Source organism: Esox lucius, chromosome 20 (assembly GCF_011004845.1).
Source record: "Esox lucius isolate fEsoLuc1 chromosome 20, fEsoLuc1.pri, whole genome shotgun sequence".
Classification (NCBI taxonomy): Eukaryota; Metazoa; Chordata; class Actinopteri; order Esociformes; family Esocidae; genus Esox; species Esox lucius.
The window spans coordinates 9,016,201-9,032,888 of record NC_047588.1 but is presented as its reverse complement, the minus strand read 5'-3'; the positions used below and the strand labels follow the sequence as shown (position 1 = coordinate 9,032,888).

Genomic DNA, 16,688 nt, shown 5'->3' with positions numbered 1-16,688 from the left:
TGTTGTGAAGGGGTTTTTCTTTACCATAGAAAGGATCCTACGATCATCTACCACTGTTGTCATCCGTGGACGTCCAGACGTTTTTGTGTTGCATAGCTCACCAGTGCGTTCTTTTTTGTACCGAACTGTTGATTTGGCCACTTTGACCGCACGTTGTGTGTTCAGAGCAACAGCTTCCAAATGTGAATGCCACACCTGGAATCAACTCCAGACCTTTGACCTGCTCAACTGATGAAGAAATAACAAAGGAATTGCCTGTCCAATTACTTTTGGTTCCTTGAAAAAGAGGGGGTTACATATTGAAGATATAGCTGTAATTCCTAAACCCTTGTGTGAATACCCTCATATTAAAGGTGAGAGACTGCACTTTAAGCCCATATTCATTATGTAATTGTAACTTAAATATATTTTGGTGAACAGCCAAAATAACAAAACTTGTGTCAGTGTCCAATTATTTCTGGACCAAACTGTACATACCCCAGGAACCAGAAGATCATTGACTGTGACACAGAAACAATCAAAACACCTTTTAAATTAAACACATAAATTCTTTAATTTCCTTTAATTGTTTATGGGATAAAAACAGCCTTTAACTCTGTTTGTTAACTGAGCAGTCCAAATCCGAAAATACTTGACAGCAGGTGAAAAATGGCCCCACAACATCTATTCCTATTTGCTTACTTAGGAAAAGCGATTTCCTCTCAGAGGGTCCATAGAGGATCATTTCCTAAAATAATGACATAAACAGTTCACAGAGATGTTGCTGTGTAAGCTCACCAGTGTTGACGGAAACATGGTGATATCAAACAAAGTTAAGTGAAATCTCATTGCAAAATACATTGTCCCTGGTCCCTACAGTAACTCTGGCTACTTTTCAATAGCTTTCTCAGTCCTTTTGTATTTTGTGCTTTTCTATGAGCAATCCTTTTTTCATGTATTCTACATGTCCCGATTCATATTTCTTGAGCACACATTTTAATTGTGACCGTGGTAGTTCATGGGGGAAATAAATTCAGTATCATCAGTATCAATGGCGTGAGAGTCGAGCCACACTTCAGGGACCTACCTGTTCACAGGGATGTAACGTCACAGAATGTTCAAATAGAAACATATCGCTTAGGACGGTCATCCGCCAAGTAGAAAAAGGAATTGCGTATGCTCTATTAGCTCTATTTTTATCTGCAACAGTCAGAACGTGTCACATCTTCAAATATACCCCCAAATCGAAGAAGTGTGTCCCTTGAGACCTGCCTGTGTGAGTCATGAAACTGACGGGGGGATTCTATAAGGCTCACCTCAAGGATACTGGAATTACCCGAAAGACTGAATGGGTCTTTGGTGGACGTGGGTCACAGCAGACCTGATTCCATAGCACCATTGTTCCATACAGAACATCTATAAATTGGTCCAATAATAGTAGGCGTTAGTAATAGTGAACTCGACCCATAGTTCCGGTTCCTGAACCCAGGATATCAGGCTGGCCATTCCTCCAGATCTCCCGTATGATTCGCTCCCTCTCCTCCAATCGCTGTGCCCGCTCCAGTTCCTCGGCTGATGTGAACACATTCACACTCAGCGTCCCGTCCGATTCGGTGTGGTTGTGGTGGTTGCCGACAGGGATCTCCGTGGTGGGCAGGGGGGCGGGGGCCTCAACGTCACCCTCGTCTTCCTCGTCCTCATCCTCGCTGTCTTCGTCGTCTTCATCCTCGCTGAAGTCCTTTAAGCGTTTTTTCTCAGGCATGGAGGTTGGGACGTTGGCACGGGGCTTACAGGAGATTCGGATGACCAAGAGGCAGAGGGTGAGGACCAAGCCGAAACACACCCCAATCACAAAGTACAGGCCAAAGCTCTCAGGGTTCTCTACAGAAGACAAAAACCTCACTGGTAAATTAATCTACATTAATATAGCACCACTGTCACACCATGCAAAAAAAATGTAATGGCACGTTGTTTTTGGCAATAGTAAATCAATATTGTTATGACAGACTCACTGACAATTTAATGTAATTGATGCTCTTGTAGAACCAGGAAATAAAATGGTTTGTCATCATTATCGTTATTACCAGTGCAGTACTGTCAAAGCAATAGAAAAACTGCAGATGCTGGTTGATTAACTGATTGACTGACCCTTAATGTGGGCATAGGCAGCTATGCTGTTACTCAGAAGGTCCATTTCTTTCCTCTTGGCATCCATGCTGGTGTCCAGTCCAGTAGCTACTTCTCACACCTAAAACAAATAACAGCGACACTCTGCATCACAACTCATTTAGATTACGACTGCGATGTGATGCTTGCAATGACTTGTCCTCACTATGTATCACAGAACCACCCCCCAACACCCTCAAACAAGCTAAAGCAAAAAGACGCATGCGCCTCTTACGCACCCCACAGAAAAACTTCAGATACCACAAACCCCCCCAATTACCCTCCCTGTCACAATGTACATCAAATGTGTTACGACTACTTCCTCACACAGTGTTTTTCATGTTTGCCGGTGCACCGAACACACTGACCGCGGCGCTTATCTTTAGATGGGCGGGGGCAATGCCTCCCGCTCGGACTGTGGCAAACAAAGCTCCACTGTGTCCTCCTCGGAGACCAACAGCACGTACTCGGTTTGTGACGCATGACGGCCATCTACAGTGAGGAGTCAGGGGTGCACTCCCCACTCAGAAGCCATGCACTTCCTCCGGTGAGAGTTCCAGATGAGCAGGGGTGAGGCACTTCATTCTACCGTACCTATTTATCACATTTTCATTGACTCTGACTGATGGCTCTGGCCTGTGTTGTTCGTTATCAATCCAGTATATTCAACCTTTCAACTTCCCTGGCAGATACAAAAACCGAAAACTGTTTATCTTCTCTATTATTGTCACTTTTCACCGTGCATGATTCATCAGTGATTGGGGAACAGACTTTTCCTAATTTAATCTTGTTCTGAACAGATGTTTAGGTTTAGGTGAGTCATTTGATTGGTTTACATTAAAGCCACTGAGGACATGATGCTGGCTCATCCCTGATGAGGCTCCCTGGTCGTCTGAGTCTTTCCTCTGTGTTTCCTGTTGCGATATTTAGCTCCATTGTGTCCCTGCAGGCCCTTGGTGGCCCGGCCATGACTCCCTCGTCCAAGACGCCACAGGAAGCGTACTGTTTCCCAAACAGAGAAACCTTGAGGCGCCACGCCATGTGACAAGTACTACGTCTGGTTCTGCTTCTTTTCATATGCGGTCTGTTTTTATTTTCAGTCGATTACATAGGATAGGCTATAATGGCAAGTCACTATGCTACCGCAGTACCAGTCTGAGTAAAGAGTCTGGAAGCCGAGTGGAATTGCCAGTGTGAAACACAACTGCCCCCGCTGGGTCTCTCCTGCATTTCCTGTACTAACCCTACCGCCCCCGCCCCCCACAAACTTTGTTAAACGCCATATCCTGCTGACTCTACCCTTTTCTCATCCGCTCTGCTATTGTTCATGACTCCCCCCCATCCACCCACAACTACCCCCGGCACCCCCACGATGACATCATCACGTGGAAGGGCGCATGGCACAGGAAAGCCAAGCGGCGATGCATAGGGATATGAGCCCAGACCGATAGGAGTGGCCCTGGACTCATTGACGTGTTATGTGAGAATTACTTTACATGTATAGCCTGAACATGACACACATGCATTTCCCAGAAAATCCAACATACTGTTTGTGTACCAAAAGTCATACAACATTGTACCATAGGCTAAAGATCATAGGCATTCCCCAAGACACGTCTGTTTTCCGTCACCTACAAAATTAAAAGTCTACTGATTCTGTACAATGCATTGTTAATTCTGATTATAGAAATACATGCCCTGGTTATCGAGCTCACTTGTTGATGCAGTGTTTTAATAAGACACACAGCTGGAACAGAAAACATGCAACTTCTATAAGCATATTCAGTATCTGCATTGGAGTGGTTCATGGCACATGCCAGACTTTAAAAATCCCATTACTCTTTCTAATTTGTTTTAAGATTGAATAACTATATGTATAGTTTATAATACAAAACTTACCATAAAATTTAAGCTTCAGGGTTAACGCTTCAGTACCAGCTCATGGTGGAAGCGGAGATTGCTGCTGAATGATTAAGCCTCTTTCTCCCACTCTTTCCCTCTGTCTGGATCTATGCCTGCACCCTTCGCCCCTCAGGCCGCACAGTTCATTTGGCCGCCCTGAGACAAGAGCAAACACACAGACACAGACGTCAGCCAGCATCAGATCCTAACTCACTGAAGCGTTTGCAATGCAAACAATGACATGCTTTTTGCCGTTGCTGAGGGTTACACAGTCTGGCAACAGGCGACAAGAAACCTTCAAGCTTTCAGTAGTATGAATGTTCATGTTTGGATATTGTAACACATGTTTAAAGTGCATGCAAGTATAAATACAGTTTAGATATACATGTCCAAAAGCCATGTACAACCATGATGAAAAGTCATGTGAGAAGATATTTATGAACAAGAGTTGAAACGCTGAACATGTATTGAGACTAGTTTACAATATATCAAGAGGAGAAATCAATTGTTTGTCTGTGGTGTTTGTAATTAAACATCCATTCTTTCTGGGCTTCTGCACAGGCTAAGTCTATGCAGTGATGCATTTTGGAGTAACATAAAAGCAGCTTAAAGGGCTTTACAGATGATAAATGAAAGTATATAAAATATTTACATTAAAATCACAAGCTGATGTTTTCCTGGAACCGTTTTGGTCTCATACCATCCCTGATAAACAAACGCACCATCATATCCTCAGAGTATTGTGGCAGTAAATTCTGATATTTTATACATGAATCAGTCTTTTGTCCAATCAAATGAGATATTTTCAGGGTGGATCTGATCGGTAAAAAGGTTTCGCCCAGAAGTTTAAATCCTTGTCAAAACAAAACTGCCACAGTACCTCCAGGAGAAAGGGAACAGCTCTTTAAATGCCAGGTAAACTGTGTTTTTGCAAGCCATTTTTTCTGTAGAGCGGAAAATGCTCACTGCCAGGTTGGATTGGTTTAGCAGAGCCTCTCTGCTTTCCAGTGCAGATTTAGATCTTGCTGACTCTTGGTAGACCTTATGTACACTAACCCCGGGCCGAGAGAGACTGAGGCTAGCAGGGACACAGGGGGCTGTGGCCTGCATCTCCCCGCCCCAGGCCCACCTTGTAATATGGACAGTCCCATCCCAGCGGGAGTCAGACGCTGAGCCTTTTGTTTTGGACCACAGCGGTTGGGTCCATCTGCACACCATCTCTGTTTGACTTCCTTCCTTTTGAAATACCACAGATGTGTTTGAACAGACAAGGTCATCTGTCCTCCAAAACATAATCCCTGTACAGTAGCCTGGACACAGATCAGTTTGTGCCATCTACAGTGGGGAGAACAAGTATTTGATACACTGCTGATTTTGCAGGTTTTCCCACTTACAAAGCATGTAGAAGTCTGTAATTTTTATCGTAGGTACTCTTCAACTGTGAGTGACGGAATCTAAAACAAAAATCCCGAAAATCACATTGTATGATTTTTAAGTAATTCATTAGCATTTTATTGCATGACATAAGTATTTGATACATCAGAAAAGCAGAACTTAATATTTGGTACAGAAACCTTTGTTTGCAATTACAGAGATCATATGTTTTCTGTAGTTCTTGACCAGGTTTGCACACACTGCAGCAAGGATTTTGGCCCACTCCTCCATACAGACCTTCTCCAGATCCTTCAGGTTTCGGGCTGTCGTTGGGCAATATGGACTTTCAGCTCCCTACAAAGATTTTCTATTGGGTTCAGGTCTGGAGACTGGCTAGGCCACACCAGGACCTTGAGATGCTTCTTACGGAGCCACTCCTTAGTTTCCCTGGCTGTGTGTTTCGGGTCATTGTCATGCTGAAAGACCCAGCCACGACCCATCTTCAATGCTCATACTGAGGGAAGGAGGTTGTTGGCCAAGATCTCGCAATACATGGCCCCCTCCATCCTCCCCTTAATACAGTGCAGTCGTCCTGTCCCCTTTGCAGAAAAGCATCCCCAAATAATGATGTTTGCACCTCCATGCTTCACGGTTGGGATGATGTTCTTGGGGTTGTACTCATCCTTCATCTTCCTCCAAACACGGCGAGTGGAGTTTAGACCAAAAAGCTCTATTTTTGTCTCATCAGACCACATGACCTTCTCCCATTCCTCCTCTGGATCATCCAGATGGTCATTGGCAAACTTCAGATCGGCCTGGACATGCGCTGGCTTGAGCAGGGGGACCTTGCATGTGCTGCAGGATTTTAATCAATGACAGTGTAGTGTGTTACTAATGGTTTTCTTTGAGACTGTGGTCCCAGCTCTCTTCAGGTCATTGACCAGGTCCTGCCATGTAGTTCTGGGCTGATCCCTCACCTTCCTCATGATCATTGATGCCCCACGAGGTGAGATCTTGCATGGAGCCCCAGACCAAGGGAGATTGACCGTCATCTTGAACTTCTTCCATTTTATAATAATTGCGCCAACAGTAGTTGCCTTCTCACCAAGCTGCTTGCCTATTGTCCTGTAGCCCATCCCAGCCTTGTGCAGGTCTACAATTTTAGCCCTGATGTCTTTACACAGCTCTCTGGTCTTGGCCATTGTGGAGAGGTGGGAGTCTGTTTGATTGAGTGTTCAAACAGGTGCAGTTACTACAGGGAATGAGTGGAGAACAGGAGGGCTTCTTAAAGAAAAACGAACAGGTCTGTGAGAGCCGGAATTCTTACTGGTTGGTAGGTGATCAAATACTTATGTCATGCAATTAAATGCAAATGTATTATTTAAAAATCATACAATGTGATTTTCTGGATTTTTTTATTCCATCTCTCACAGTTGAAGTGTAGCTATGATAAAAAATTACAGACCTCTACATGCTTTGTAAGTAGGAAAACCTGCAAAATCTGCAGTGTATCAAATACTTGTTCTCCCCACTGTATATAATCCCTACACTAAGAGTCTAAAGGCCAAGGGTACTCATTTATTTAAACATTACATTAAAGCTCAATGGGGAAAATGTATTCTTTAACTACTGTAAGAGCTTCTTTTTAAATTTGTTTAGTGAAATATAATAAGAAACAAAATATTCCAAATAAATGAACCAAATATAACAGCGAATTACATTTCTCCCCACTTTACGTTCATTGTCACTGACGAACATGTCTCTGGCCAGGCCTATTTCTTTATTTGTTATTGAAAACCTTTCATTAAGCAGTATCGGTACAGGATGCTGTCCAAAAGGCTTTCCAATGCAATATTATGCTTTGGTCTCTGGGGAAATATATTGTAATGCTCGAGTGACTTTGCCGGTTCAACAAGGTCACAGCTAATGATTAGACTGCTAACTGGTCTTAACTGCTGTTTTCCCACCGTGAAATGCACCAGAATGAACGTCTTTTGGACTCAGGCATTTGAGAAGGGTGGTTAAAGACAACCAGAGACTTGTTTAAAGTCAGTCTAAACACTAATTAACCTGGCCCTGTTGCTTTGTTTGTGTTTGGTTTTGCCCTGAGAAGGAAAATAATATTTGCAGACATTCTGTCATCCTCCCTCAGTGAACTCTTATCCAATGACCTACCTTTGAGTGTATTTTCTCCAAGTCAAATGATTCCATTACATTTTGCTGTGCACTTAAAATAATGAAGGAAACAAAAAACTATTGATAGTTGGTTTCAACTATTGATATTGGTTTCAATCTCTGCAGTTTTAGGAACCTTGACTGTGCTGAAAATGTTCTAGCATATTCCTCCGGTCAGGAGCCTTTAAGGGGGTTCAAATGCTCACTGGATCATTACTAATCAATAAGAAAACAAGAAAGAAAAACAAGTCAAGCCTAGTTCAACTGGGCCATGGGTTGAAGTAACTGTGGTGAGACAGGGAGGGGGCTTGAATAGCAGCTATTTGTTTACTTAAACTGTATTTGTAAGCTAGTTCTGGCTTGGTTATCTGCTATAGGTGGTTTCAGACCGCAAGCGGTGCACGGGAAATTGTACCTAGGCAGAGATGTCGGCAGAGCCTGTGAACCCCACTCAACAAGCGGCAAAATAGAAAAATGGTGGAGAAACTAATCCCTGTTAGCTAGCTTTTGTCAGTGGGGGACAACATGGATGATGCAGTCAACATGGGGTTGAACTTCATCCTATAACACCTTGTAAATAACCATATATAATAGCTTAACAGCATGGTATTTAAAAAAGATCACCACAACATCCCGAATATAATAAACAAGCTACCCAGCGAACGTTGTTTCGGTCCATTATCAGCTTTTTTCTGGCCAACTATACCAGTTAAAAACAGCATTTTGTATCAATAGCTTAATGTTTTTTAGGGGAGAACATCGTTTGCATCCATCAGCTAGCTTTTTATATTTTTTTCTGCCTAACAGACCTTCTAGCCATGACTGAAGAACAGTAGGTAACCTTTCTTGAACAACAGATGCGCATCACAACTGTCCTGGTATATTAAATATGTACCGATTAATCGCTGTGACATGCGCGTAACAAATGATAGTGTAGACGCAAAGTTCCATACTAGAGAACATTAGCTCTGCATTTCGGACAGTTCAGTCAACAGGGCTGTATTTTCCCTTTGGCTTGTTTGCTTAGTTCACTGTATGTAGCAACTGATGTTTGTAGCCTGCTTATCCTCAGCAAATCTTTCTTGTCCCAGGCCAGATTTGATAACTGGTCCACTGGGTGGTAGCCTGCGTCTGAAACCACTACACTATTTAACAACTGGTAGTCACTCAGTCAGAGACATTTGCTTTTCTTAACCGGCTCTGCTTACATGTTTTGGAAAAACTGTTTACCAAAAAGGGTTCAACACAGACATCCCCAAGTTTCCAATTTTAGACAAATAATTTGTGGAGAAAGCTTTACCAAGAAAACAGATGCTCCAAGCCAACATTACATAAAAAAGCTTCAGCTTTCTTGGCCTTACTCATAAAAGACATACCCTGATATGTGCCTAGATAATGCTATTCATTCATTCCTATCTCATATCCTTAGGTCAAACATTTTGAAAACACAACTGACCTCAATCACATGTTGGTCATCAGTCTTACCAATTACTTCACATTTAAGCCAATTGATTTGTCCTTAAACCTTGTAAATGATATGCAAATAGTTTAAGTATTCCAAAAATAACACCGTCTGAGTGCATGCAGACTCATCACAACTCCTCCTTTACGGTAGGAGTGTTCACTTCCCTTTGACAAACTGGTCTTCCTTCAATTCTAGAAAATTGCTTAGTATTTGTTGATGTTTAGGGGTGTTAATCCACTTTTGAACATCTCTATTGTTTAAAGCATAAAAGTCGTCGATATCCTTTACTGAATGCTGTGAAAAGGCTCCATGAAATGTGATTCAGAACACATCATACACATACACCTGCTATTTCAGCAAAAATCTTCTCTAACATTCATCACATTCTGGTTCTTCGGGGGGATATAAATATTTAACATATTTAAAAAAGAATATATTTTAAATCTTAAACAGGAAACACCAAACAAATTGCAAAGAAATCGTGAGCACTATCTTCAAAACAACAGGCTGAAATTACACAAAAGCTCCAGAGCATCAATTTTAGGCTTTTCTAATGAGTGTAAATCGAACCCACACACTCCTTAAAGCTCGAACCTAAGCATGCAAAGACAATAACCTTGAAATTAGTTGACAATTACAAAAAGTTCATCCAAGTCTCAAAAAGTCTGTCAAATGAAAGTTATTTATGTAAAGCCAAAGTGGAAATCTTGTTGAGATTGCCGCCAAGGTAAACAACATGTGGTGTTGTGAGGCCTTGGAAGAGGTCAGGCTCTATTCCTGTCTGACAATTGTTTGCTTTGGTTGGGAGGACAGAGAAGCCAAATGAAGGAAAACCCTGTGCATCATGATGTGGGATATTTTGCCAGTCGTCAACTTGGAGAAGAGCACAATAGTTTTTCCTTCCCTTTCCATATACATCAGGATCTACTGTCAGTCCAGGACTTGGTCCAGAGGAAATCCCTTCTTAAATCACTTATATCGCTACTTCATCCCTTCTTAAATCACTTAACAACAGCAACAACAAAAAAATACATAATTTGGTTTGTGATGATCTGAGTGAGAGAAATGTAAACACAAATTAATTGATGGAGGTATGGAATGACTGTCCATGAGATCAATACATTGTTTTAGAGTGAGCCTTTCAAGTGAAAGACAGAACATTCTTCAACTGTCTTAGCTTATCATCCTTTTGTTTGTTTGTGGGGACCCACTGATCATCCTGTCTCTATGGATAAATATGCTAATTAAATGATTGACAGGGACCAACCACAGAGTCAAAGGTTTCTAGTCAGCATAAGCCTCCTTCCCCAGATACTGACACTACAATCCATTCATAAAGCATCTGACCACAGGCCGCCTTTCCTACGTCTGAGAAATCAGCTTCTGAGTCAGTGTATCCAGTGAGTATAGCCATAATTTAGTTTATGAATAGCAGTTTACATTTTTTTTTATCACACATCATAATGACATACTGTGAACCATAGAGAGGAAGAGATATTTTCGATACCTAGAATTTCCTCAAGAATTCCTTGGCACACTGGATGCTATTTCTGTGGTTTGTCTGGCATAGAGCTACAGTGAGATGAAGAAGCCCAAATTTGAATTGACTCCTATTTGACTCCAAGAATGGAGTGGGCTGTAGTGCCTGTGCTTTGATTCAGTTTGTTTCCATTTTTCTCAGAAAGTCAGGATTTGATGTGCTAAGTAGCAAAAAGCAGGATAATGGCTATTCCCTAGATGCTCATGACATGCATTTGTATTACTGAAGAATCTATGTTTTTTGAACCATATCTTTTCCAGAAACCGCTGAAATCAAAAGAGTTTACAATACAGCCTCAATCGCACCCCCATAGTGTCTCCCAGGCTTTCTCTAGCTTAAAGTCAGCCAACTAAGATCACCTGACCACCAACCAGGACAGCATCCAAGACCAGAAAGGGCTGATGGAACTTCAAGCCCTAGCTCTCCCAGAGAAAGACCGGAAAGGTGAAGGCGGTTAATTTTCCACCCGATAACCTCTGACACTTTTCCAAAGAGTAAAGGCTTTGTTCACACTGGTGACTGCAAAAGGATCCAGAGAGGGCAAGCATCTGGTCAAGGCATTTTCTTTCCAGGATGGCTGATCTCTTTTGACATCTGTGAAGGGTTGTAAGAGCATTTCTGAGAAATCAGAGTGTCTTTCTTCCTTGTTTGCTCTTGACATGGGATCTCGGGGATCAAGCTGGGCTAAGTGCTGGTGATGTTTTCCCGTGCAGCGTGCCCTGGCCATGGGCTCATACTGTGGGGGGAATTCTTTCAGCCGGAGCACAGTCAGACATGTGGTTGCCATCAGGATCAGTGACATCAAGCACAAGGTAGAGCTGACCCCAAAGATGGCTGCCAGCTGGGAGTATGGGGAGCGCCACTGAGCCGAAACTCAACCTTAGAAACTCAACAGTTTTTAGTTTTCTCCTTGGAACAGCTTGACCGGGATTGCCACACAGTGAAGGTGCTTTTTAAACATTAACCTTCGTAATCCTTTCTGGGCTTCCTAAGCAAGCCACTGGTATAATACAGGGTAAATCAATATTGCCCCCCCAAATTTTATTTTTTTCATCTTCAACCAGAAACCACTTCATTGGTTACAATATTTTTTATTTCCCTTTTGAATTTACAGTAGTTGAAAACTCAATCAAATATAAGTTTAAATTAGACATTGAACTGACATGTTGTGCACAGTGAGTGGAAACAGATCATTTTCCATTTCTGGGGTCATACACACGTTTTCCATAAATGCCTTGCTGACAACCCGCCAGTTTTGATGAGTTGTTGCATTTGACACAAGGATCAATCAGCAACAGATGTACTGTAAAAAACATTTTTTCCTTAATCACAGCATTACTAGATATTCGTATAAATTCAATAGGGAGTTGTTTTGCTTAACTGATGTAAAATCTTGCAAGGCAATGATTTCACCCTAAATAGAGTGTGCCAACTTCCTCCAATGTGATTCAGACCAATAACCATGCTCTTCAGTTCGTATGACCAAACAAAGCAGCTATTTCTGTGACATCAGAAATAAACCAGAGTGTAGTAACTGTGTGCCATGAGGATTGGGGCCTGGGGCCGCATAATGGAGATCCAGGCCCATGGGGCGGGGGGGGGGTTACAGTAGTAATGGCCATATGTGCGTTTGAGGACTTTGATGGTAGACAGGGACAGTTGGAAAGAGTGAGAACACATGTACATACTGTATGTGCTTTGTCTTCTCAACACATTTAGTTCACACAGTTTACACAGCCTAGGGTATTGATGCTTTAAACTGGAACTTGTGCTGTTTGAGCGAGATTGAGTGTTCATTTGTGAGTGGGTGCATGTGTGTGAGCGTACACACGTATGTGTGCATTCATTGACATTCATGTTCATTTTTGCCATTTTCCTTGTACTTGTGATTTGTTAAAGCGCAATAACGTCCAGGTGAACGCCATCTGAAGCTCCAAAAATAGACCTGTGATCTTACCATCAGTGATCGATCAGCCTGCTGCAGCGCCACACACTGAATTCATTAACCAGGGCCTGTTATTTCCCTATGACACAAAACATGTGTTAAAATCCTTTCCACGGGTGGCTGGACAGCGCTAAACCTATTGTGTCCACAAACATGTAGAGCTGGTTTCCCTGACATAAATTATGTCTTGTTTTCTAAGAAAGTGTCCCATCCTGTTATGTTCAGGTGTGGCATGCCAAAAAATAAATCAGAGTTTCAGACCTCCACTAAGACTGAATAAAATTGTTCATTCGTCAGGATAACTTTTTGTGCAAGCCTGACAAACGACTTGTTTGGTGTAGTCTATAAAGATTTGATAACCCACCGTAAAACATAATTCAACAGTGAGATAAAGCAGCGTCTGTCTGGTCCCTGCTGCTGACCCGGGTAGTTCCTTAGTTAGTGTGTGAATCAGTTAACACTAGTGATGCTGTTCCTTAGCGTGTGAATCAGTTAACACTAGAGATGCTGTTCCTTAGTTAGCGTGTGAATCAGTTAACACTAGAGATGCTGTTCCTTAGTTAGCGTGTGAATCAGTTAACACTAGAGATGCTGTTCCTTAGTTAGCGTGTGAATCAGTGAACACTAGAGATGCTGTTCCTTAGTTAGCGTGTGAATCAGTGAACACTAGAGATGCTGTTCCTTAGTTAGCGTGTGAATCAGTGAACACTAGAGATGTTGTTCCTACATTACCTACCAGGATGTATGCTTAACTCTCATTCGCCATATGGTTTCGCCCTTCTTCCGGAATCCCACATAAAGTTTATCCAAAATCAACCTTAAATCCACGGCTTATTTTATGGTTTTGGATCTTCACATGTGTGGGCGCAGAGAAAGATGGGATTCTTAGGCAACCCCTACTGGATTTAGCATGTCAAACATCCCCTTAAGTCTGGAGGGCAGGGAGAAGTCGCCACTTGAAAGAACTGAGCCATTATGAGACAGCATAGGTTTTATATAATAGGCGTCTTGCTAAATACTTAAATCACTCATATACTTATTTTTTATCACTGGTAATCCATTGAACAGTACAATATAGTCTTGTTGGCTCTATATTTGATTGGACACTATGTGGGCAGCTCATTGCTTACGTTTCTCTTTCAAAACATTTCTACAAAATTATACTGATTGAATGTTACATGGCCAGTTATATACAGAACTGTAATGTGATTAATGTACTATACACTCCAAATCAGCATCTCTCTGCTAACATAGCAACCATCCTACAGACGCAAACGTCAAGAAACCTTTTAACAACTCAAAAGGTTTTTCAGATGGAAGTAACTATCAGTGTCTTCCAGGTGAGATAAAGCCAGGCCAAGCCAACATCACACGATGTTATGGGTAATAAAGCCAATTCGCTGCACATCCTGATACTGGGCTGTGGGGGGCACTCTGCAACAGCTTCAGAGTGCATGCAAGCATTTCAAGTCAAGGATTGACCTGTGACCCCCTCAGATGCCACCAAGTATGTTTACAGCCATCCTCCGGACAGATAAGCCAAAAAACCCTGGGGATAAAAAACATGGGGCACTGGGATTCAGGAGAACAAGAGGAGCTGGTGGGGACCTTAGCTGGTAGAGGTCAGACACCAGTCAACTCTCCAAAAACAGGCTTCAGGGCTAAAGGCATTCACACTCATACACTGTTATCGGTCACTTATCAGATTGACAGCAAGGCACAACAAACAGCCAGCCGGTTAAGATATCCTCATTAGAGGGGACCTCTGAGAGTGGCAATCTCCTACTGATAAGAGCTGACTACAGGACTCCACTGAAGACAGTGGGTGTGTGCGCTAACAATTTTGTCCCACACACACAAACAACCCCTGTATGTTGATGAGATGGAGGACTGCACATTTGCGAAGCGTGACACTTCACCTCAGTTCCCCTCGATCGTGTTACGTGATTAACGTGGCCCCCGTCATGTACAGAACGCGGCGGGAAGTTTGCTTTTATTGCGGCCAATGTTAGCCACTGTGCAGCCACACAGGAAAACACATGAGCTGGGGGATCCTCACTGACTTACTGCATCAGCCCTGCTCTCAGGCACCGACCCACACACGAACCCGTCCAGATATTTGAGTGCAGAAGGAGAATTCAGTCTCTCGAGAATCCAACATGAACCCTCTCAACGCTCTGTTCCAAATCGCATGGGCATTAAAGTTTTTCAAGTTGAATCAGATTATGACAGTAACTAATGTTGCTGATTGAGAGAAATTAAGTACAGTAAACTGGGCCACCGGGTGTACTGAATGAAAGAAACCTCTGTTCATTAAAGCTTTAAAACATATTACTGAGATGCAAACACTATCAAATGCAGTGCACCCCCCCCCCCCACCACCACCACACCACTCCCTGCAGTTACACTGATCAACCAATGTCTTCAAACATTGAAGAATCAGAAATAATTTTGTACCATATCCTAATACTGTCTCATTTCAAAACAAACACACACACAAAGATAACCTCATCATATTTCCCATCTGCGAACACTCATAACATTGTTATGATGTGAGCTGCCTGACAGAATTTTGGAATTTACCGCCTATTATGGCTAGAGCTTGAAGGAACTGGCAAGGACGGAATGGTCCAACCCGTGCAACCATAAGTGGATTGCTTTTGCAGAGTTCTGAAGGAACATCAGCTGTAAAACATGACACAGCAGGCATTCATTCAAATCCCCAGTGTAAAACTACACAGAGCATACAGTTGAGGCACGGTTAAAGCCTTTCCCAGATGTAAATAAAGTGATGGAAATAATGAAGTGAAGTGTGTAAGTTATTGTACCTACATGGACGGGGGTTGTTAGACTCACCAAATAGTGCTGTCAAGGTGTCCACTTAGGAAAGTGAATTCCTGTCAGGAGAATGTAAGGCTCTCTACTAGACTGTCCAAACAACGCACGTCTTGCTTACAGTTTAGGAAGACAGACAAGCAATCCTGACGAGTCCCTATTTTCTGGCATTGGAGAGTCAGTCAGCAGCGTGTTACAGAAATCTATATGGAAGAGGAGGCAACTTCCTCTCTAAGTACCAGAGTGAACTGGACACTTCTTTCCCTCTCTTTTCCTCTCCCTCCCGGTTCTACTCTTTCGGTAGGCAGCAGGAAATCTGTCGCACAATCCCTCTCAGAGAGAGAGAGAAAAAAGGAGGAACCACCAAAAATGGGCAGGGCTTTGGAGGGAAGGAGGGAGGAAAGGAGTCGTAGTATAGGGAGTTTATCCCGTTCTTTGCCTTTGTTGTTAAGGAAGCAGACAGGGAAAAAACAACCTCCTGACAAATGAACCATGACTTTCCATGAAGAGTACAGAATGACAGCAAACAAGAACCAAAATTAAACACAAGGCATGACAATGATGGGTACACTGAGAGCCATTAGAGTCACGGCAGAAAAGAAACAGAACATAGTATATTGGAACTTTTTTGCTTGAAAAGTTGAATATGAAAGTAGAAAGTTTCGGGGAAGCCCAAGGAAAAACATAACAGGCCTTAACCTGTAATTTGAATAATATGGCAACTCCTTTTCTGAAAGAACCTGGCTATAAGAAAACACAAACAGTGCCACACTGATAAAAACATATGGTTATCAATATTATAATACTATGTTATTATAATTACAGTAAAAATAGATTGGAGGTTAGACAACATGATTATCTAGGATTTACTAACAAGCCTCACTCGACAATCTCGATCCATGCTCGCCTACACCTTCAGAACTATTGTATTTCCCACCGAAATATTGTATTTCCCACCGAAATATTGTATTTCCCACCGAAATATAGTATTTCCCAAGAAAAGAAGGCAGTATACTTAGCCATTTTGGAGTATTTTAGTATACTAAATAGTAACTTCAGAGTGTTAAAATTGACCCAATTATTTCCTACTTCAGTACACTTATAATACTGTTTGGAAATAGCATTTTTTTTTATCAGGGACTGATTTAGAACTGGAACAGCAGGTTAATTTGCAAATAAGTAGCAGATAAAAACAGAAACCAGAAGTGTTTTGGCCCTCCAGGACTGGATTTGAATAGCCCTAATGTAAGTTGTACGTTCTGTTCAATCTCTATATGCTACACCTGGGCCACATTCTACAAAACAAC

General features: G+C 42.2%; 1 protein-coding gene across 1 annotated transcript; it reads right to left on the bottom strand.

The window, feature by feature from the left end:
* Positions 1-527: 527 nt before the first annotated feature.
* On the bottom strand, positions 528-15,696 carry eva1ba (eva-1 homolog Ba (C. elegans)). The gene is made up of 4 exons (XM_010899129.4): positions 15,403-15,696; positions 4,045-4,203; positions 2,128-2,227; positions 528-1,860 (listed from the first exon to the last, which is right to left on the bottom strand). The coding sequence occupies exons 3-4, from the start codon at positions 2,192-2,194 to the stop codon at positions 1,424-1,426; spliced, it is 504 nt and encodes a 167-aa protein (XP_010897431.1). The 5' UTR covers positions 2,195-2,227; positions 4,045-4,203; positions 15,403-15,696; the 3' UTR covers positions 528-1,423.
* Between the last annotated feature and the right edge of the window lie 992 nt (positions 15,697-16,688).